The sequence below is a fragment of the Talpa europaea genome, assembly GCF_964194135.1.
Source record: "Talpa europaea genome assembly, chromosome: 9".
Lineage (NCBI taxonomy): Eukaryota > Metazoa > Chordata > Mammalia > Eulipotyphla > Talpidae > Talpa > Talpa europaea.
This window is the reverse complement of record NC_140076.1, coordinates 65645196-65667586: the sequence shown is the minus strand read 5'-3', so window position 1 is coordinate 65667586 and position 22391 is coordinate 65645196. Positions and strand designations below refer to the sequence as shown.

The 22391-nt window shown below is 49.6% G+C and overlaps 1 protein-coding gene across 3 annotated transcripts in view; it reads right to left on the bottom strand.

Moving 5' to 3' along the window:
* Nucleotides 1-1835: 1835 nt before the first annotated feature.
* Nucleotides 1836-22391, bottom strand: part of NEURL1B (neuralized E3 ubiquitin protein ligase 1B) — a gene marked incomplete at both ends in the record, with an annotated part of 38824 nt that continues 18268 nt past the window's right edge. The window contains 4 exons of one of the 3 annotated variants that reach the window (XM_084243934.1): nucleotides 1836-2080; nucleotides 2458-2583; nucleotides 4584-5303; nucleotides 19778-20329. In XM_084243934.1, the coding sequence (XP_084100060.1) occupies nucleotides 1836-2080; nucleotides 2458-2583; nucleotides 4584-5303; nucleotides 19778-20329 (1643 nt within the window). The remainder of the gene's footprint in view (nucleotides 2081-2457; nucleotides 2584-4583; nucleotides 5304-19777; nucleotides 20330-22391) is intronic. The other 2 variants (XM_084243936.1, XM_084243935.1) reach the window with 2 other exon arrangements.

Here is a 22391-nt window from a genome sequence, read left to right as displayed (position 1 = left end):
AAAATTAAAACATGGACTTGTTTCCCAAACTCACTAAGAAAAACAATCAAGGGTTCCTGCAGGGGCAAGAATGGGGTTTCTGAAGTTGAGATCAGACCAGAACACACTTCCAGGCTGAGAAGTAGCAGTTCATCCAAGAACCTGGAACATCACAGGGCACAGACTGACTGGTCTTAGGGGGACATGCTATAACAAGGGCCCCTCCCAGCTGGGCTCTGGGCCTCTGGAGACCCAGCGAATGTTTGTTATGTGAATGCATGAGCTCTCCAAAAGCTCTCGCTCCCTGCTTCTCTCAGCCGATGAAGAGATAAGGAATTGTATCAAAATGATGCCTGCTCTTCACCAGTGTGTGGGGCTTTTCAGAACGTCACACCCTTCCTCCCAAGCGTTCTGGAGTGAGCAGACACTGGGCTTCCTCCTGGACAGACTGGGAACTGAGAAACAAGCCCAGGCACTTTCCTAAGGGTACAACGCAGGGCAGGGCAGGACAGGGCAAAGGCTGGCCCAGAACTGGGGCAAGAAGGCAGCAGTAGGCTGGGCTAACCCAACAGACAGGTGTGGCCTGGGAGTCTGCAGAGGTGGACCTGGGGCAGGGGGTTAGGGCTCCAGGAAACACCTGGCAGAGTCCTGGGCAGGGGGCAGAATCACAAGGTCAGTATTTTCAATTAATGTCTCAGTTATTAGTTAACGTCTTAATGATCAATTACCACCTTAGTGACCAGCAGGAGAAGGGAAGCTGAGAACCAGAACAAAGACCAGTTCCAAAGCCTGGTTGCTCCTCCTCCCTTGCCAGCAGGTTGCCCTGATTATGCCCACAGCTGGACAACTGGAAATGTGGAGACTGGTCTGTGCCACTGAGCACTCTTTCCAACTTCAGGTGAGTCACTGGCCTCTGGATTCCTTTCCTCCCCCAGAAAAAGTGAAGCTGGTGCTTGGCTTCTCCTTGGAGCCAGGGATGGGATGATATACACTGAAAACATCCAGAGACCCAGTCACGGTGCCATGTGCTTATTAGGCTGTGTGGGGGAGCAGGGGTGAAAAGGCTTCTGGGGATGACGCTGCCCAGAACTGTGGGCCCCAGCACCCATCAAAACCCCTCTCCAAGACCGAGTTAGAAATGAAAAAAGCAAATTGTTCTTTTATGTTCTCCGCCCACCTTCCCCCCAGGAGTTGCTGCTTTGGAGCTGTAAACAATGAGCTATTTTTTCCTCCCCTTAGAAAATCTGAGTGTCCCTCTTCCATACCAGCTGAGGGAGCTCTCTTTAGGTGCAGGCTTCATACATTCAAAACCAGCTGATGTCACAGCCCCGAAAGTGAGCAATTTCTAGTTCTGTAATGTCTGGGCCCTGGATTGCACGTTCCTTAGTGTTAAATAACCCCCAGAGTCAGGATCCCTGGATAAATACCTAGGCATTCTCTCACTCACTCTCACACACATCCTCTTTCTCACTCTCTCTATGTCTCCCTACTTGCCCTTCCCCTCTCATGAATACTCAACCCAACCCCAGCCAAAAGCATTGCACAGAGGACAGAGGATGCTGTTTCCCAGCTGAGAGGTCTCCGGTCCGGGGCGGGTCTGCCAGGTGGTCCTGAGCTTGCTTTTGGGATGGCTTTTTTGGAGCAAAGCCCTTTTGAGCCAGAAGCCACCCTCACCTGGGCTCAGGCCCCCAGGGCCTTGCCCCTCCGACTGTCACGCCTTGTCTACCGCTGGAGAACGGTGGGACAGGTGGCCGCTGCCCTCAGACTCCCCAGCAGCCGTGGTGGTTGCCCAGCCCAGGGGGGGGGGCTTCACAAAGATGACCTTGCTCCCGCCAAGGCCCATAGAGGGGGCCAGGCTATGGCCTGTAGATCTTGATGACGTCCTTGAGGGGCCGCCGGCAGATGGGGCAGCAGGCCCGGGCCTGCCTCTTGAGCCGCAGGCCGCAGCTGTGGCACAGGCACATGTGTCCACACGTGTAGATGACTGTGTCCACTTCGCCGTCAAAGCACACCGTGCACTCGCTGTTCTTGCTGCCGGTTGGCTCCGGGGGGGAGAACACGGGGGACACTGGGGGGCTCAGCGGGGAGCTGGGGGCCGTCACTGCAGGAAGAGAGGACAGGACAGCACTTAATAGTGTGGTTCCCAGGTGGGTTCTGCTGGGGCAACCCCAAGAAGCCAGAGCTTCTATGGCACAGCCCGTAGGGGAACAATTTTAGGAGATACCAATTTGGGGTTTTGCCCTTTTCCCTTCCCTCCTACTCCCAATCATCAAGCACCATCATCGCCCTTAGGGGTGTCATATCTAGGTGTTTCTCTTCCCTCCAGCTGAATGTGCAACTGAGGAAGGAGAGGATGCCGGGAGTTGGATAGGAGGAAGATGTGGGTCACCCTGCTTGGACCTGGGAAGGCCAAGGGCAGAGTGAAAGGGTCCAGGCTGGCTGCCACCCCTATCACCTTTGGGATTTACATGTCCTTACCTAGGGATGACTCAGATGCTGAGGAGGACTGGTTGACACTGAAGGCCATATCAGAATCACTATCGTCTTGGGAGCCGCTGAGGGAGCCTGATGGAGACGTGGTGGCAGGACTGGCCTGCAGGGTGCCTGGGATCAAAAAGACTCCATTAAGGGCAGTGGAAGCTGGGCACCACTCTGCTAGTGCTTGGCTCCCCACTGCTTTGCATATCAGCATCCTCATCTGCCTAATGGGAGGATGTGAGCTGCCTCATAGGATCTGCTGAAGACTGATGGAACTAGACATGTTTGGGGGACACCTGTTATCTAGGGTCTGCCCAGCCTCTATTCCACTTTATTTCAGAAGCAGCACTGGGGTTTTGTTGGGGGGGGGGCACTACTCAGCCGTCACTCAGATAATCCAAGGCAGACCATTAACAACCTCCACCCCTTGTTTTCAATGGCAGTTCAGGGAAAGGCGTGTAACCCCAGTAAGGTGAAAGGGACCTAATTCTGTGACTTTCACTAAAAATGTTGGAAAAGAAGGGGCTCATTCGATTGAGAGTTAAGTTGAACACTGTAGAGTCTTCCCAAGAGTAAAGTTAACACAGCTTTGTGATGGGACCCTGATGACAGCCTCTCAACACCTAGATCCAGCTGTTCCTGAATCCATCCAATATACACCCAGACATTCGAAGTATGTTTACCCATAAGTTTCCTACTTTGCCCATTGCACTTTGAATCCCTGGCTTTCGTCATCTGCAACTACAAGATTCCTGACTAGTGGTGTTCAACATGGATGAGTCTTTTCCCCCCAAACTCACTGCCAGTTCAGATAATAACAGAGACGTCCCTTCCCTTACCCTACTTGAGAATGGATGGATAGAGAATGCAGCAGCAGAGCTGCTGTGAGGTAGGGTCAGGAGGCAAGTCCCAGGCCTCAAAAAGCAGTTGCCTCCTTTCTGCCTCCTGCCTTCTCTCCCTGACCACTCAACGGCACAGCCTGATTCTTCTGAAGGTGCTGGAAGAGGGGGAAGGACTCCAGGCTTAGTTCTTACAAAGCCCTGATGGGAACTTGGGCAACTCATCTCCAGCTGAAAAGAGAACTATGTCTGATTGTCCCTAAAAAAGAAAAAACAAAACCCCTAAACCAAGAAAACTGCCACTACCACCACTCTGCCCTCAACAAAACAGCAGCTGTTTCTGTTGTATTAGTAAGCAGACACCTGCTGGAAGTACATACACCTCATCATTTCATCCTCAGACAACCCCATGATGGAGGCAAACACTGCCTTTCCACGCAGAAGGAAGCTGGGGCTCAAGGAGGGTCTGTGATTTACCCAGCATCTTCATGGCTGGCCAGAGGGATGCCTCTGGGGCAATCATTTAATCTCTCTGTGCTTTTTCTTATTGGTAGATGGGGGCAATGATACTGGCTTCATCAGGAGAATAAACCCGAGCGAGGTAATTTATGAAATGTTCATTGTTATCGTCATTTGAACCAAGAGCCATGGTTCAACTAGGCCTTCCCAGACCACCCTGGCTCCACCAAGATGGGAGAGAACCCCGTTGATTGTATACATATTGCTGTGCTTTCATGTCTCTGTGAGCAAGTGTTCTGTGACCTGTCCCAACCTGGAATCCACGGGCTGGCCCACAACTAGTGGACACTTGGAATATGTGGCATGAAGCAACGATCGCCTCAAACTAGGATGCATCAAACCTCCATTCCATTTTCTGTGGACGGTGTTATTTTTATTTCCTCATTTAAGTATAACTGCGTTTATTTTACTCCTTCATTTGGTATGCATTACATATTTTTTAATCTAATATAGTAAATCATAAAGGAAATAAACCCTCAGCCCCCGCCCCAACCATTTACTGATGCATAAAGCCTGCTTGGTCCTGACCCTGATAAGCACTAAGGTGGGTGGTTTACAAAGTGTGGCTATGGGTGAAGCAAATTAAAAAAATGAGTCCTCCGGGCCTAGCCACCCAGACCGCACTGGAAATTGAACACGGAAAATGGGCGGGTCTGCAGCGGTTCGAGTTTGAGAACCGGTGGGGAGGGGGGAGGGGCGCGTGGGGGGAGGGGCGCGTGAGGGGAGGGGAGAGGGCGCGCACGCGCAGTCCGGCGTGGGGAAACTCACCGAGGAGGCGCAGCTGGCCGGCGGCGCCCCCGCGCACGGCGAAGAAGGCCCAGAGCGCCTGCGTGGTGTCGACGCACAGCAGGCGGCCGCGCGGGCGCCCGTTGACGCCCAGCAGCACGTCGCCGCCCGGCCGCAGCGTGAAGCTGAGCGCGTCCCCGCCGCTGGGCACGGGCCCGGCGCGCGCCACCACCCAGTACTCCTTGCGGTCGAGCAGCGCGTCGGGGTCGGCGGGCAGCTCCGCGGGCCTGAGCCCGCCCGGGTCGCACGACGTGATGCCGAAGGCCAGCACGCCGGGCGCCGCCAGCCCGGGACGGCCGACCTCCACGAAGAGGCTCTCGCCGGGCCGCAGCGGGCGCTCGGAGAAGACGAGCGTGCGGCCGCCCTCGGGCCGCGGCGCGCAGGCCACTTTGCGGTCGGCCGACAGGCTCACGTCGGGCCCGCGCGTGGCGTGGAAGCGCAGGTCGGCCTCGAGCAGCGCCGGCGACGACGCGGGCCGCGGGCGCTCGCGGGGTCCGCACGGGATGGCGGCGGCCCCGGCGTCGGCGGGCGGCGGGCCCGGGGCGCGGCCCAGCGCCAGGTGGCCCAGCTTGGCCACCACCTGGTTGTTCTCCAGCTCGTTGTTGTCGAAGTTGGCGGAGTCGTGGCTGCTGGGAGGCAGGCAGGCGCTGAAGCGGGCCTGGCTGAGGCGCGCGGGCGTCAGCGTGTCGGCGAAGGCGCTCTCTGCGCGGGGACAGAAGGACAGAAGGCACGGGTGAGGCGTGACCATGGCCCTCGGGGCTGCCCACCCGCAGGCCTCCATCTGCCCCGCCCCGCCCCGCCCCGATTTTTTAATTTTTTATTTTGGTTAAGCGAGCTTCTTCGAGAACTGCAGGTGCCCAGAAATGATGGAGCATAATCTGGCTTACTGACATAACTAGCACCCCCTTATCCGTGGCCTGTGGTGGTAGAAGACATTGCATACATTGTGTTGAGCGCGAGAGGCCACATTCACTTAACTACAGAATACTGTCACAATTGATCCGCCTAACTATTGGTGGTCGGTGGTCTCTCACTGTGCCTAGTTTATAAAGTTCATTATAGGTGTGCATGTATAGGGCTCAGTGTGATCCCCGGTTCCAGGCAGCCACTGGGGCTCTTGGGATGTATCCCCAATCCAGGATAAGGGGGTACTCCTGGACTTTTAAGTATGGGTAGATAAGGCCCTTTTTCCTCCTTCCCCACCTCATTTTTTTCTTCCTTTCTCTCCCTTCACCCGTCCCTCCTCAGTTTTCATACTTTTGAAGATTTAAAGGGCATTTGATGGAATACTACTCAGCAATCAAAAAGGATAAACTCATGCCATTTGCAGCATTATGGAATGGAGCTGGGAGGGATTATGCTAAGTGAAATAAGAAAAAAAAAAACTGAATGGTTTCACTTATAGGTGGAACATAGGAAAAGCAAACAAAGGGTTAGGAAAAAGACAAAACTTGCAAGCTGACCATAGATCTGGGGCATACAGCAGGGGAAGGGTGGGGAGAGGGTTCAGAGGAGGGGAGAGAAGAGCATAAAGGACTATGGTGATGGTTCATGGGTGCTATGGTGGTGGGAGCACTATGGGGACTGCATCTGAAGGGAGAACATTGATGTAAGAAAATGAAAAAAAAAAAAAAAAGGCATTTGAAAATCCTTTATTGTCTCCCTCCCCAACTAGAACAAATGCTTCCAAGAGAAAGAGCAAACCCTTGTATTTGCCTTACTTGTGTGACAGCTGCTACCTTAAAATGGCTTTCAGTGTTATCTCATTTAATTCCCACACAACCTGTACTGTTACTATCCACTGTTTAGCAAAGTAAGGAGCTGAGGCACAAAGGGGTTAAGGAATATGACCAACATCACACAGCAACTAAATGGCAAAGCTGTGCCTTGGACCTGGACTGTCTGGCTCCTGAGTCTGGATTCTTCAACAAATGTTTCCTCTGAAAAAGTCTGGTGTGGGCCTGGTAAGCACTCCAACATTGAATGTATAAAGTTTCTGTAAGAGATTGCCTCATTGTATAGGGCAGGAAACGTAAGGTTTTTTTTTGTCTTTTAGAGTAACAGTCAGAAAAAATCTATTTTTAGTGACATGAAAAATGTTCTTGATACATGTGTTACAGTTAAGTAAAGAAGCCATACAGGTCTTCACACTTTGGTAGATTACTTCTTGACTGTCTGGCCAATCCCAAAGTGAGTCCCTGGAGGGCAGGGTTTATGCCAGCCTGTTTACCACCATATTCTCAGGGCTTAGCAGAGTGCTTGCAAAGCAGCCTGCATTATTATGTAGTTTATTGGATGAATCAATGAGTAAAGTCTCTAAAAGAGACCGGTTGCCACTTTGAATAATAAATCAGGAAAAGTCATTAAAATGTTTTGAAGTCTTTTTAGTGATAAAAATACTCTTTTTAACCATATGTAAAACAAGAGAAAGTTAAAAATTTTCTCAGCCTTATAAAAAAACAGACCTTTCTAGCCAAGATCTTGTTAAATGTAATTTATATCACTTCTGTATTTTATATCATGGGAAAAAATTTCTTCCTCTTTGATTTTTCCAAATGTGAAATTAAGTTATGGTAATGAACAGACATTTAAAAAAGCACTCCCTAGCCCCTGATGAGAGTCTGCTACATTACTCCCTACTGTCACCCCCTTCATGCTGGCAGAGTCTGCAAAGCACTCAGCCAGCTGATTCTGACTAGAGCTGGTTGCTTGGCCTGCTGATGTTTTTTTCCTTTTTAAAATCTGTTTATTTTTGAAAACTAGACATAAAAATAGTATGGATGCTGATTACCTAAACCAACAATTATCAATTCATGGTCAGTCTTGTTTCATTGATACCCCTACCAACTCATATATTTTTTGTATTAATCCTGGATATATTATTTCTTCTGAAAAAATTTCAGCATGTCTCTAAAAATTAAGGACTTCAGACATATATGAGAATATGCTTTCCTCCAGTTTGTCTAAATGAAGATGCAAATAAAGTCCACTCATTGTCATTGGTCTCTTCAAGTTAGATTGCCTCTTCATCTCTTCCTCCCTCTACATTTTTTGTTAAAATAAATCACCATGTTGTTTTCACATTTTTTTTTGGAATTAGTGGCCAATACTTACTATTCCACTTAAACTGGATTTATAGCTTCTTTTAGAAAATCACGAGGGCTGGTAACAGTGGGCCTGAATTCTGCTATGGCAACAAGGGGCGAAAACTTGCTCTTTTATTTGTTCATGTTTGATCTCTCCTTCCCCATGGCCTGAGGTAGCCCCTCTTCATCTCAGTCACTTGCTTGGGATCTGCAGGCATCTGAATGTGTATGTAGGTCTTGCCTTAGAAGATGTTTCCCTGTAACCTGAGGGAATTTGGTTCTTTAAAAAAGAATAGATGTGTGCATGCATCTGTATCTGTATCATTTATGTGCATAGGAATTCAAGTTCTGTAAAGAAAACAATGGATAATGACCTCTCAGGGGGGTGAGATGATGAGGAACTTTTCAGATAGTTGTGTGTTAGCCATCTCTTCTACAAGGTTTTATGAGAAAAACCCCAATTGCTTTTATAAAAATCAAGTTTTTCAATGAATATTTAACAGGGTGGGAAAATACCCATAACATCACTTTAAGTGAATAAAAGATGACACAAAACTGAATATATGATTTGTTTCCAGTCTTGTGGGATAGGTATCTACAGGATGCATGGGGAAAATGCAGGAGGAAATACACCAAGTTGAGGATAGTTACGTCTTTATAATAAAGTTTTCAGATTTTCTCATTTTTCTCTAATGAACATGGATTAATGTTATAATCAGAAGAAAAGTATAGAAGTAGAGTAAAACAAGTGCTTTTTCTAAAAAGCATTTGAGACAAGATGATGTTACTGGGAGTCTCCTGGTGTAATGAAACTTCCCAGGCTCCCCCCACCCCCCTCTCCTGCCCCCACTCTTCAGCTAGACCAAGCCTAAAAGCATTGGCTGGCCCTGGCCTCCTTTTCCTCACCCCCAACACTCCTTGCCCCTAACCTTTCCACATAGGCTCCCCCTCCCCTTCGGTGTAGCATCCTAATTAAGAGCATGTCATGTGGACAGGGGTAGACTCACTGCCAAGTCCTGACTTCAGTCCTTCCTGCTCTGTGACTATGATTAAGTCATTTCACCGCTCAGCCTCTCAGCTTCCTGAGCTTAAATGGAACAGTGATGTTCCTCACGTCCCACCTAGGTTGTTATGGAAATTAAATTAGACACTTATAAGAAGTGTTACAGAGCATGGCACAAACTAAGTGCTCAGAACTTTTATTTTTATCATTATTCCTTCATCACTGATTGTGCAAAGTCACTCCCCATGTGCCAAGCTCTGTACCAGGCCCTGGTGAAGAGGTGAGTGAGCTGGGAGGGCCCCTGTGTCCATAGAGCTCCCATTCCAAGGGGACAAACTTGAATGAGGCATCCAAAAGCAAACTGTGTGAGCACAGCCTGATGAGCACCAGCAGGAGCCACCGTAGTATAAGGTTCCATAAAATGTGTACATCTCGGTGAAGCGCTGAGACTGAGGTGACGTGAGTTATCCCAAGTCACACAGCCAAGGAGTGACAACCTGGGATTCTCCGAGAATGTGTCAAAGGGGCACTTGGTCAGAGTGGGGCCTGAGTGCGGGTCAGGCCTCTCTGACAGTGATCTTTGGGCTAAGACCTGAAGGCCAAGGGAGTGCGAGCTGTGAAGGGGTGAGAAAACATCCCAGGCAGAGGGAACAGCATGTGCAAAGGATCAGTATTTCTGAGGCAGTGAATCTTGATGTGTTTGCCACTAAGCACTTGGCCTGGTACATGGCACACAGAAGCCCCTTAGAAAAGATTGGATTTTTTTTTTTTTAAAGAGGCATGTATTTTTATTTATTTATTTATTTGTTTGTTTGTACATGCACTGGGTATAGCCAGAAGCGCAGGAGGGTGAGAGAATTCACCAGAGCCAGAGCGGGGAGCAGAGCAGGCAGAAGGACCGAAGTACACTGCTGAGGGGAGCAGCGGGCGGCAGGAGAGGTCTGTGCGCCATGTGGGACCCTCCTCCGGTGGCCGGGGAGCAGCTGGGGATCGAACGGGTGCCGCAGAGGCCGCGGGCAGCCTTGCAACCCAGCGCCCAACCGTTGCGCCACCGGGGAGGCCCAAGATTGGATTTTTTTATTTTATTTATTTTAAAGATTTATTTATTATTTATGCATACAAGAGCTGGGGTACAGGCCAGAGGTGTAGGGGGTGAGAGGAGTCACCAGAGACAGAGTGGGGAACAGAACAGGCAGACTGACTGAAATACACTGCTGAGGGGAGCAGCGGGCGAGTCAGGAGTGGTCTGCTGTGCCATGTGGGTAGCTCCCTGGCCAGGGATCAAATTCGTGCTGCAGTGGCTGTGGATAGCTTCATAGGTTGTGCCTTAACCTTGCGCCACCAGGGAGGCCCTTTTTACTTTATTTTTAAACAAGGAACTTTGTCCCGGTCAGATGAGTAAGAGGCTCAAGACAGCACGGCTTTGGCCTAGGCCAGATACTTCAGAATCTACTTCTCAAAGACTGTCTTGCAAAGAACCAGCCAGCTATAGGCTGAAATCCTAACATGGAAATGTCACCAAGGGGCCATAAAGACTCTCTGCTGCCAACATGTGACTTGCCTCCACACCCACTCTGGACATGATGAAGGACTCAGCTGTTTTCTTGAGCACCTGCCAGATGCAACTCCACACACTTATCCCCATCCATCCTCACCATGAACCCATGTGGCCTGTGAAATAGGCACAGTTCAGAGTGGGAGAACACCAGGGCTTTAAGAGGTGGGTGATTTATTCAAGACCACACAGACAAGGGTGACAGAAATGGGGTTCCATTTCAGGTGTCACAACTCCAAAGCCAGTTAGTTCCCTTGACAGCTAGCAATACTGCCTCCAAAATGCACTGTCCTTGTTCAGTTCTTAGAGCCGCCCAGCATGCCCACTCAGCCCCAGGCCAGAGGCCTACTATGACCCCTCAGAGGAGGGATCCAACAGGTGGCCCCTCCCTCCCACAGACACCCACTGGGCACCATCACACAGCAACAGTCCCCTGGGCTGGTTGGAATGGGCTCCCTGACCATCCACTCACCCTTGGCCACCTCCAGGACCTGCCTTTGTGTCTGGGGTCTTCCCTTTCCTTTCCTTCCTTAATTCTCTCAGGTCAAATACATCTGGGGCTGGAAATAAGGGACAACTTATGTCCCAAGAGAAGCTATCTTTGTGAAGATGAAAACAAAAGCAGGAAGAACTGGAGACAAGGTCATTTATCAGTCACTTCATTGTCTCCAAAGACTGAGTTGGACATGCACTGGCGGCAGAAGTGACAGGACAGGCTGACAGAGGGGACATGGGGCGAGGAAGAGAGGAATCCAGGATGACTCCTGAGTTCTGGACTGACCAGGTGGGTGGTTATCCACTGACAATGGGGATGGATGGCTGAATGTGTTTGGTGGGGGATGCCTCTCAGATGCCTGGAGATGTGAATGGGCAGAGAGAAGTCTGGAGTTAAGAGGAAGAGGCAGGGCTGGGAACCTAGATTTAGGACCCAACAGCTTAGAGATGGGATTCAAGGCTCAGATGATCTGGAGGAACAGGGTGGATAAGGAGAAATGGCCTTGCCTTAATGGCTGTTACACTCTGGCCACTCAGCACCAGGCCAGAGGCCTACTGTGACCCCTCAGAGGAGGGATCCAACAGGCAGCCCTGTTCACACACTTCTATATGCCTGTTGTATTACATGATTTAACAGTAAGAAGGAAAGGGAAGAGAGCCCAGGCCGGGACCCTGGTGGTCTCAGCTTATGTACACAGGCAAGGGACAGTAAGCAAGCTGAGGAGGAGCAGCCAGGGAGGTGGGAGGAAGAGCAGGTCAGAGAGGCAGGGAGAGGTCACATATGCCAAAAGTGAAAGGCCAGATGAGAGGACTGAGATGTGAGCTCTGGATTTGGTGGTGTGAGGCTGAAGGGTGAGCTTGCATCCAGTCCAGTGAAACAGTGAGGGCAGCTCTGTTGCAACCAGATTTCAGTGTAAAGGGAGGCACATGCACAGATGCAACCAACCGCGGGTTGAACATTCATTCATGCAGTTAAGCCTAGGATGATTGCCTCTGTACTGAGCATATATAAACTCTTTTTTCTTGTCATTATTCCTGAAACAATACAGTTTAATAATGATTTCCACAGCACTTGCATTGTTCTAGGAATCATATATAATCTAGAGATGATTTAAAGTAATGGGAAGGTTAGCATAGGTTATATGCAAACACCACATTTTATACAAGGGACTTGAATTTTGATGTCTGCAGGGAACCAGTTCCCCCCAGGATACCGGGAACGACTGTTCCTAGTGGTGAACTGAAACCAGAAGAAAATGAAACTGAAGGGCTAAAATGTTTCCTGACAGAGATACTGGGTCACCAAGGTGGACACCTGCAAAGCCAAGTCAATGATGGTGATACTGGTAACCAGTGGGGGACAAATCTTGAGCCCCTTCCCCTCAGGGTCCATATAGTCCCAGAGATTCACAAAGCCTAAGGTTCCATATGAAGTTGTTTTGGGTTCAACTTCAAGAGAAAGCTTTATTGGTAGTCCCTAAATGTGACAAGTGGGAGGCTTCACCACTGTTTGGACTGCGGGACAATGCATCAGCTGGCTGGACTTTATCTGCAGCCGAAGCCTGTACGGTGGAGAATAAACATGGGAGAGAAGTGTTCTCGGCTTTATTCCTTCTCAATCCCTAAACTGCCACCCACTTTCTACTGTTTGAATAGTAAAGTTAAGATGAAGAATTAGAGAGTGTTGTGAGCAAATGTGATAATGCTTAATTTACATGTGGTTCAACTCCTACTTTGCAACATTAGAGAAAGTGGACTTCTTTCCATTTATAACTTCTTTTAAGTTTCACACTGACCATTTTAAAAATTCAAACTTTTGAAATGCAAACAAAAGTCTGATGGCATGAGCTGAAGAGGGAAGTGGAGACGGGGGAACAGACAGCATTTTTGAGACAGTTTTGCTCTGCAGGAGCGAAGAGAAATGGGATGGTAGACGAAGATTGTCAAAGACATTAAAAAAAAAGATGGAAGCCACTGGAACTCTTATGTGTGCTTCTGGGATGATTCTGTGCAAGGGAGAAAGTGAGGCAGGAGAGAGCGACCACTCATGGGAACAATGTCCATGAACGGGGAGGTGGGGAGGGGAGCAGAGCTCTTCCAGCCAAGGCCACAGAGGGCAGGTGGCAGGCAGGGGGTGTTGAGGTTTGAGAAGGGTGTGGGCATGCTAGGTATGGACCCTGGGTCTGTTGACCACGGAGTCCAGGCTTTTCCCTGTGCTTCCTTCTGCCAACCAAAGAGTGCTGGGCCGGGGGAGACAGACCTCATTTGGTTCATCTTGGCTGTGCCCTCAGTTCTTCCTGCACTGTGGGGACCCTCATCCTGTGTCACAGGCCGGGGTAAGGGGGAATTAGCAGAAGAACCATGGAATAACAATGTGCTTGGCACCATGCCCGGCAGAGAGCAGGGCCTTCAGAAGCCCCCAGGGGGACAGAACCATGACCCCCAAGTGGCAGTCTCCCCCCGGTGTGGGAAAGGACAAGCTTTAGGCCAAGAATAAATGCTTATTCTTGGGGCAGGGAGATGGGGGCTAATCTGGGCTGTTTAGGAAGAAAACATTAACTGCTAAGGCACTGAATGAAGCCAGCTGTCACCCTTCCTCCCTGACTAATATGGGGTGCTCAGAGGGCCCACGAGGTGCCCCCTGGGTCCTAGGCAACTGCACTCCCCCACCATGGCCATTCATTAGCTGGATGACCTTGGGTAAAACCTCTCTGGGCCTCAGTTTCCTCACCTGAGCTATACTCAGACCTTGAGGCCCAGTATTTAGATCCCAAAGCTCATATCTCTATCAAACATTCTGTTCATAACACTAAGGGACAAACAGCAATGACAGAACCACCATTATGTGACCTTGGCCAAGTTATTGATCCATGCCCAGCCTGCAAAGGAGATGACATTGTTTCCTGCCTCCTAGCATTCATGTGAGGGCAGTAGATGCCACCCAGGTTCAGCTCTCAGTGTAGCATCTGGTGCAGAGTAGGTGCTGGTAACTAAATGAGTGAAGGGGTCCATTCTTTCAAGATGGGTACAAGATAGAGAGCTATGTTTCTAGCTGCCTGGCATCCCACCCCTCCATCTCTTCCATAGGTCTTGTAACTGTCCCACCCCACCTCCCACTTTCACTTGTTACCCTGAAGAGGGGACTAATCTGGCTGGCCACTCTATCCCATCCCCCTGACCATGAGCTCAGTGACGCCTTGACCGGTACCGAGACCTGAGAGGAAAGCAGTTCTTCTGTTCGATTTGGCAAGCTGGCAGGACATGAGACTGGAGCTCCTGGTGACCTCCCCCTACCCCAAAGGGAAAGCCTACTGAGGATGACACCAACAAAGATGCCAGCAGGGCAAAAATTAGAGGCAGGCTGGGTTTCCAGGCACTGTTCCTTGGGCCCAGGCAGAAAGCCAGGCTTATAGGCAGCTGTTGCGTGGAATTTTCAGTTTTAATTTGCTGGTTTTGAAAATGAGATTGAATGGGTTTCTGTCACTTGTAACCAAAGATTTCTGACAACATGGCCTGCAATGTCGCGGTCCTGGGCAGGTGCTGTTTGTTGAGCCTTCTGCCACAGGACAGAGGAAGGACAATGGAGCTATGACATTGACTTCTGAGCTGCCTGGGAGAGGGACAAGGCTGCCCAGGATAGCAGTGGGCCCGAGCCTCCAGGAAAGAGACAAGAAGGAGCCAGTGAGAGAAGGGAGAAAGGTGTATAAGACCTGGTTAACCTTCCTCCTCTGAGCCCAGAATTGCCAGATTTGGCAGAAGGTAATTTGCTTGGGCTCAGTCCCTTCTCTGTGGCCCAAAGGGGCATCTAGAGAAATCTCACGCTCTCGGCATGGACTGCTTGGGGACCCAGTAAGCCCACCCTATCTGCGCCCCAAATGATAGTAAACAATTGGCCCCAGGGCAGACTGGGGGAGAATGTGCCTGGCAACGCAGTTGGCTGGGGTGGTTGGGCAACCCAAGCTGCCCTTCTTCCCTCCTGTATTTTTCTGGGCATAAAAATTAGGGTGGCAGGTCTGTGGCTTTTAGCATTAGCTTTTAATTTAACTAGGCACATGACAGCTGACAGGTTGCTGTGTCTGGAAGACGTTTTAGGCTTTCCTAAGCACCACAACGTACAGGCAGCATTTCCTTCAACCAACATTCAGATCTAAAGAAAGAGCAGTCCAGGCGAGGGACTAGTAAGTGCAAAGACCCTGAGGCATGACAGCTGGGTGTGCTTGGGAGAGAGGCTAGTAGCAGGCAGGCCAAATCTGTGCAAGTGGGAGGCCCCTAGGGAACAAGATTCCAGATTAAATCCTACAGAGGGGTGAGTGAAAAAAGAAAAACAAGAGCCTTAGCACAATACCATTCACATTTGAATAGAAAACCTGTAACTAACTCTACCTATTTCTTTTTTTTTTTAATATTTATTTATTTATTTATTTATCCATTTATTTATTTATTTATACAAGCACTGTGTATAGTCAGAAGCGCGGGAGGGTGAAAGAATTCACCAGAGCCAGAGGGGAGAGCAGACTGACGAAGTACACTGCTGAGGGGAGCAGCGGGCAGCAGGAGAAGTCCGCGCGCCATGTGGGTCCCTCGCCTGGCGGCCGGGGATCGAACCGGTGCTGCAGAGGCTGCAGGCAGCTTCGCAAGCCAGCACTCAACCGTTGTGCCACCAGGGAGCTCCTATTTCATTTCTTTTTTTAAAAAAAGATTTTATTTATATTTATTTTTGCATAGGAGAACTTGGATGTAGGCCAGAGGTGGGGTTAAGAGGATTTACCGGAGACAGAATGGGGAGCAGAACAGGAGGATCTACTGAAATACACTGCTGAGGGAGCAGTGGGCCAGACAAGCGAGGTCTGCTGTGCCATGAGGCTTAGCTCCCTGGCCTGATGAACTCAGGTCATCATGGGTGAGATGGTCCCAGCGCCTCTAGGCCACCAGGGATGCCTCTACCTATTTCTTAAAGAAACACATGCTCAAGGGCTTACGGCAAACATCAGAGCAGGGCTACCTAGCCAGGGGAAGCATGTTTGGGGGTAGGGTTAGGGATGAAGTAGGGTCAAAGAAAACAAGATAGGGGGGTTGTGATGCTGCCATGCCCCAAGTCAGAGGTCTGAAGAAGTAGCTTGGCTTGCAGTGGGGAGGAGGGAGGAGCACTCTCAAAAGGTGGTGGTGCAATCACAGCTCTGGCCACACCCTGGAGTCACTGAGGGGTCTTAAGAATTCTAGCTTCCTGGGGAGATTCTGATTTAATTGGTTGGGATGCAGACTGGAAAGTGGGGTTCTCAGGGGCCCCCAGGTGACCCCAATGTGAGCTGGGGACCACGAAATGAAATACAGATGCACCTGGGTGCTAAGCCTGGCTCTGCCACTCTCCAGCTTGGTAATTGGCTTCTCTGAGCCCCGAATTCTTTAAAAGGGACTACATCACCCTGTCTTGGGGTGAGAAGAGGCACTCCAAGATCTGGTCACATGAATATAGCCTTCTCTGGCAGGAAGATGCTGAGCTGCAAACACAATTCCACTGGGTAAAAAATATATACTAAGCTGACAAACCCCTTTTCATTTCTGAGAATTAACTTTGGCTCAAGTTTTAGGGCAAATACAATGGGGATGAAGGGGAAGATGCCACCCAGAGAGGGTGCCCAGATAAAATATAGGATGCCCAGTTACATCTGAATTTCAGAAAAATAACAAATCCTTTTTTAAGCATGTCCCAAATATGGTATAGACATACTTGTAGTAAACATTGCTATTTTTCTGAAATTCATATGCAAAGACAATCATCCTGTATTTTTCTTTACGTTTGATAGCGTGACCCAGATGCCACTTTTGCTTACTGGTTTTCTGCCTTTATCCAGTGGATCTGACTTTAATGAGGGAAGTGGATGGGAGGGGTCCCTATTCTGGACTTTTCTATTCTGAGGTTTCATAGAGGAGAATCTCTAAAGGAACTATGTCACTTTCCTTGTGAGGAAGAGGAAGCCAGAGAACTCTGGAGAGCCAAACACCGGAACCTTTTATTTATCCATTTGGTACCTTAGACACCACCCTCGGGAAGCCAAGTTCTCCCAGAATTGGGAAGGTGGGACCCCATTTGGCAGGAGGGTGGGGGAGTACTTTGTGGTTCTCATGTTCCTCAGCAGAATACCTGTTTCCTGCATTCGAACTATACAAAATCAGAACTGCTTAGCTTACTTCTTATTTCTCTGATAGTTTTTTATCCTCATTATAAATCACTGTTGATAACGTGGGGGGAAAAATATCACATGTAATCTCTTTATGTAACTAATGTCAACTCGTCCTACCCCAGGGAAGGATATAGATATTAACTGGGTCTTGATCACCTGCCAGAAACTTCCCTGGTAGCTCATATTACCTTCAAAAAGGAAACGAACTATATTGCCATTTCTGATTACAAAAGCAACATAAGCTTTTTACATATATACTTTTTTTAAAAAAAAAGATTTATTTATTTATACAAGAACCAGGGTTCAGGCCAGATTCGCGGGAGGGTGAGAGGATTCACCAGAGACAGAGCGGGGAACAGAACAGGCAGACTGATGAAATACACTGCTGAGGGGAGCAGCGGGCGTGGCAGGAGAGATCTGCGCGCCATGTGGGACCCTCGCCGGCTGGTGGGGATCAAATTGGCACTGCAGAGGCTGTGGACAGCTTCACAGCGCTGCGCTCAACCACCTGCTCCACCAGGGGTGGCCCTACATACATACTTTTAAAGAGATAACTGATAAAAATATGAAGAAGGAAGTGAAAATCACCCATAACCCAGAGAGAAAATTCCTCCTAATCGCATTTCCCCTTTCCCCTGTTTTGCGCATAGGCCTGAGGTGCTGCACTAGCCCTTCTGTTCATATAGCTTGCAGGTACGGACACTGAGGCTCACCTCTCACAACTTACACAGACTCCCCAGCAGATGCTGCCTCTCCCTCCCCTCCAGGAGGTTTGGGATATTGGAGGGGTTCATTAAATGAACAAACGAATGGGGGAAGAGTCTGACTGCTCGTGGGCTTATTCAGCCTCATTAAGTCATCACGGGCTGCTTCCAATTTGTATTTTTTAAGACTCCTAATCCACTTGCGCTGATTAGGAAGTGGCAGTGATTTCTTGGCTGTAATTGGAGATATGGCTGTCTGAGGGAGCAGGTGAATGAGGTGTGATTGTTTCCTAGCTCCAAAAAAGAGTGACAAGAGATGGAGGAGGTTTTAGAAACTGACATTTCCTGGAGGTGAAATACCAAAGGCTTCCATGGAAAAGAGTATGGGAGGAGGAGGGAGATGGTTAAGATGCCAGGTAAGGCCCCAGCTTGGAGGGTGGGTAGCTATTCATTATTTAGTCTGCCTAAGCCTGGAATTCAGACAGGTGCTTTGGCCCACATGCGAACCCCAAAGATTCTTGTTTCTTAGTTGTGATTTCTTGTGCTTTCCATGTGCCAGACACGGTGCTACATGACTCTCATACCTCCTCTCGTGTAATCTTGCCAACACTCCCAGAAGTCTGGTGCTATTATCAGCCCTTTTTACATAAGACATGATTGAAGTACAGAGAGGTTCAGTCACCTGGCGAAAGCCACACAGCTGACAACTGAGTTAGGTGTGGGGCAGAGGTCATTCCCCTGCTCTTAACCACTCAGTAGTTCTACCTTCCTTCCTCTGGCAGCAGGGAGAAGGGTACAGCCTGGATGCATGGAGCATTCCCCCCTGCTGGGTGGGTATGAGTGAGGGCTTGGGGACTGGGCATGAGGAGCCTGAGTCAAGGTTTTTCCTCAAGATGCAGGACTGAAAAGCCAGAAATAGCCCTAACATTCAGCTATATCAACTGTGGTCCATCCAGATCAGGGAATACTATCCAGCAATAAAAAGAAACAAATTACCTATACACACAGCAGCAATACAAATGCATTTTAAAAAATACCATACTGAGATAGCTAGACACAAAAGCACATAAACTTTGGTGCCATTTACATGAAATTCAAGAATAGGCACAACTAATCTATGGTGACAAGTAGGAAGACTGGCTGCCTCTGGGGAGGGGAAGACCCAGAATGCACTTTAGATCTGTGCCTTCATGGAGGGCTACGTCCAGGTCCCCTTAGAAATCTGTCCACTCGCTCCCCCAGAAATTGAGGCTGGGTTGGTTCAGGGGCAACCTGTGACTTCAACAGGTAGGTGGGTGTTGTCAGGACAGATGGGAAAGAAGAAGAGGGCATCACAGGATACCCACATCACCTTTGGGGTGATGAAGATGCTTTGGAACTAGACAGAGGTGATGGGTACCAACTAGATACCAATGACTTGTGCATTTTAAAATCATTACTTTTAGGTCATAGGAATTTTACCTCAATACAAAAAAGTAAAAAAAATAAAGAAAGAAGGTTTTAAGATAAGGGCAGCAAGCTTCTCCTCCCTCGAGTTCTCACTGCTGGGAGTTCAGCATAAAGGGATGCCACTTCTGTTAAGAGTCAGGCCACACTTGTCTGCCTTTAGTGGACCATGAACCCCTTTAAGGTGGGTTGATACATATCAGTGCTCACTGCCTGGGCATTGTAGATAGTGAAGAAATAGGATGCAAGTTTGACTGCTGAGTGAGAAAGCGTACTTGTGAGTGAGTGAATGAATAAGCAAATAAATAAATGCATATGCGAGTGAATGAGCAAATGAATAAATGCATGCATGGGAGAGTGAATGAATGAGTGAATGAGCAAGGAACAGAGTGAAGGCATAAGTGAATGAACCTAGACCAGAGTGTGGGCTGTGGACACAACCCGTGTGCATTGCACTCCTGGCTTTGCAATGCGAGTCATTTAACCTCTCCGTGCTCAGTTTCCCCATCTATCCATATATAACGGGGTGGGAGGGTTGTTACAGAAATAAATGAGTATAAATGTGTAAACTGCTTAGAACATCACCTGGCAAAGTGTGCCCTCTGGAAATGTTTACGAATATGAGAGACACATCTCTGCACGCAGGGAACCTCTACCGGGTCGCACAGGGGTGGTAGCCAGTTTCAGCCGGGGCCTGCGACTTACCGAGGAGCTGCACTTCGTCGGTGATGCCGTAGACGTCGATGAGCGCCCAGAGCGGGCCGCCCACCGCGACCCCGCAGTGGAAGAGCACCGGCTCGCCGTCGTTGACGCTGTAGAAGACGCGGCCGTGGCGGTCTGCCCAGTAGGCCAGCACGGTGTCGCGCAGCGCCAGGTTCTCGGGCAGCGCCTTGGCCCAGTAGCCGGGCCGCGTGACGAGGTCGGGGCAGGCGTACTTGGGGATGTCCTGGGCACTCATGAGCGACGGGTCGTGGGCCGTGAAGCCGAAGCGCAGCGCCCCGCTCCAGCCCGGGCGCACGGCCACCAGGCGCAGCCGCACCTGCTCGTACAGCCGAATGGGCCGCTGCGTGAACGTGACACCGTTGCAGAAGCTGTTGCGCCGCGTGGCCCGGCGGGAGTGGCCGTCCAGCCGCACGTTCTTGCCCTTGGCCTGTGCGTGGAAGCGCGGCGCTTCGCCCAGGACCGGCCGCCGCTCGGGACCGGGACCCGGGCCGCAGCAAGGCCGGGTAGCCAGGAGGCGCGCGGGTGGGCTTGAGTCTGTGGGAAGATACAGGTAGGAGAGTTAGGTTCCCTCGGAATTCTGCCGCCCCGATCTCTTTTTTAAGTGGTCCTTTCCATTTTAAATGCCATCTTAAGTAGACTGGGAATGGTGAACGTTCCAGCCACCCCCGGACTGCCAGACGGTGCCACAGCAAAGTGGCTACACTGGACTTCACAAATCATGAGCAAATCATGGCTGTGTCTGTGCGTGTCTCTGTGTGTGCGCATGTGTGTGTGTGCGCGTGTGTGTGTGTGTGGGGGGGTGGGTGAGTTCTGAGGAACTGCTCAGACAGACCACTGCCTTGTTTCACTCCCAGACAGACCACTCCCAGACAGTGTCACAACAGCCAGGCTGGGTCATCTGACTTCCATGCCTATCAAATCCCTCCACGTCCAGAGGCTACTTCAGGGCTATATAGATCCTTCCAAGGCAGCAGGCGCCAAAGAGTCTTAGGGAGTAGTGGGGGGTCTTTAGTTGCCTTTCTCACACAAGTGTTGTTCAAAAACAAGGCAGAAAAGGTATTGGAAAGGACACAGTCCTGGGATCCCCTCAAAATAGTGTCAAAGGCATTATAAAAAATGCTGGAATCCCAGCCCCTAGGTACTTCCTGGCTGTGTGATAGGCAGTAGATGCTGCCATTTCTCTAGCCCGTACCCTTGCCTGTAAAATGGGGACCTTGCTTAATTCACCCAGCTACTAAAAGATTATCTGAGTTAGGTTTCTAGAATACTGCCTGGCATAAAGTATGTGCTTAACAGGCAACTAATATTATAATCATAACACTGAGGTTGCAGTGGAAAACCCAGGCCAGGAAGATCCTGCAACTTCTCCTTCCCTTTACCCCCAGAAAATGAAGGCACTCTTTATAAGCAAGGCCAGCTATTCGACAGCATGTACTTTTCAGAATTCAATTCTAAGGGAATTGTGCCCAAAAGCCTGGGGCATCTTGGGATGATCTCCTTTCAAAGGATTTGTCCTCTGACCCCAAGAATTGAGGTAGGGACTTTGTCCAGTTTTCCTCCTCAATCCAATGGGGCAGATGGCGGGAGGCTGAGGCAGCCTGGGAGGTGGCAAGGTGGGTAATTACTGAGCAGCTGAGTATGGTTCTCATGGAAATACTCAGAAAAGACAGGCAGACCCTGGCACACTATGCCCTGTGGTCGAGGGAGGAAGGCAACCATGCTGGCAAGCTGGGAGGCCCCTCTCCAAACAGAAGCCAGTGAGCCACAGAAGACAAAATAAAAAGACCCATATAAGAATAAAGAACATAAGGGACTTTAGCCGTTCATCCATTTACCAAATGTTTAGGGAGTACCAAGTAATGGCCAGGCACCGTGTTAGGCACTGGAAATAAAACTATCCCCAAGACAGATAAGGCTCCCACTCTGATGGAGCTGACATTCCAGGGGCAAAGTGAGACAATAAATACAACATATTCTGCCTATTGGGATGCATTGCAGAGAAAACTGCAGCTAAGTGAGGAGCACTGAAAAAGGTGCTATCTTGGGATTTTGAGGGCTTCTTAGTGGGTGACTTTTGAACAGAGAATCCAAAGGAGGTGAGAGAACAAGCCATGAAGGTATCTGGAGGAAAAAGCATTCCAGGCATGTGCAAAGGCCCTGGGGTGGGAATGTGCAGGTGAGGTTAAGAAATAGCAAGGAATCCAGGCAGCTGGGATGGAATGAGCAAGTCGGGGGGTAGAAGGAAGAACACAGAACTGGAGTTTGGGAGTAAGGGGAGACCCTGTGGTGGTGGTTTTGTTTTTTCTTTAACTGAGATGGGACATTATTGGAGGTTTAGATCAGAGATGTGGCAGGACTGCTCAAACTGCAGTGGAGAGTGTAGACTGTTGGTAAGGGGTGGGGGTTGGGGGGGGCGGGCGTGCAAGGAGGGTGGTAGCTAGAACAAGGCTACTGGATTATTCTGGAGCACAGATGATGGTGGCTCCAAGTACCAATTGATTATGAGAAGGGGAGAGATTCTGGATATGTTTTGAAAGTGCTAGCAGTTAGGAGGTTTTAGTTTTAAAGAGAGAAATAAAAATCATTCAATATACAG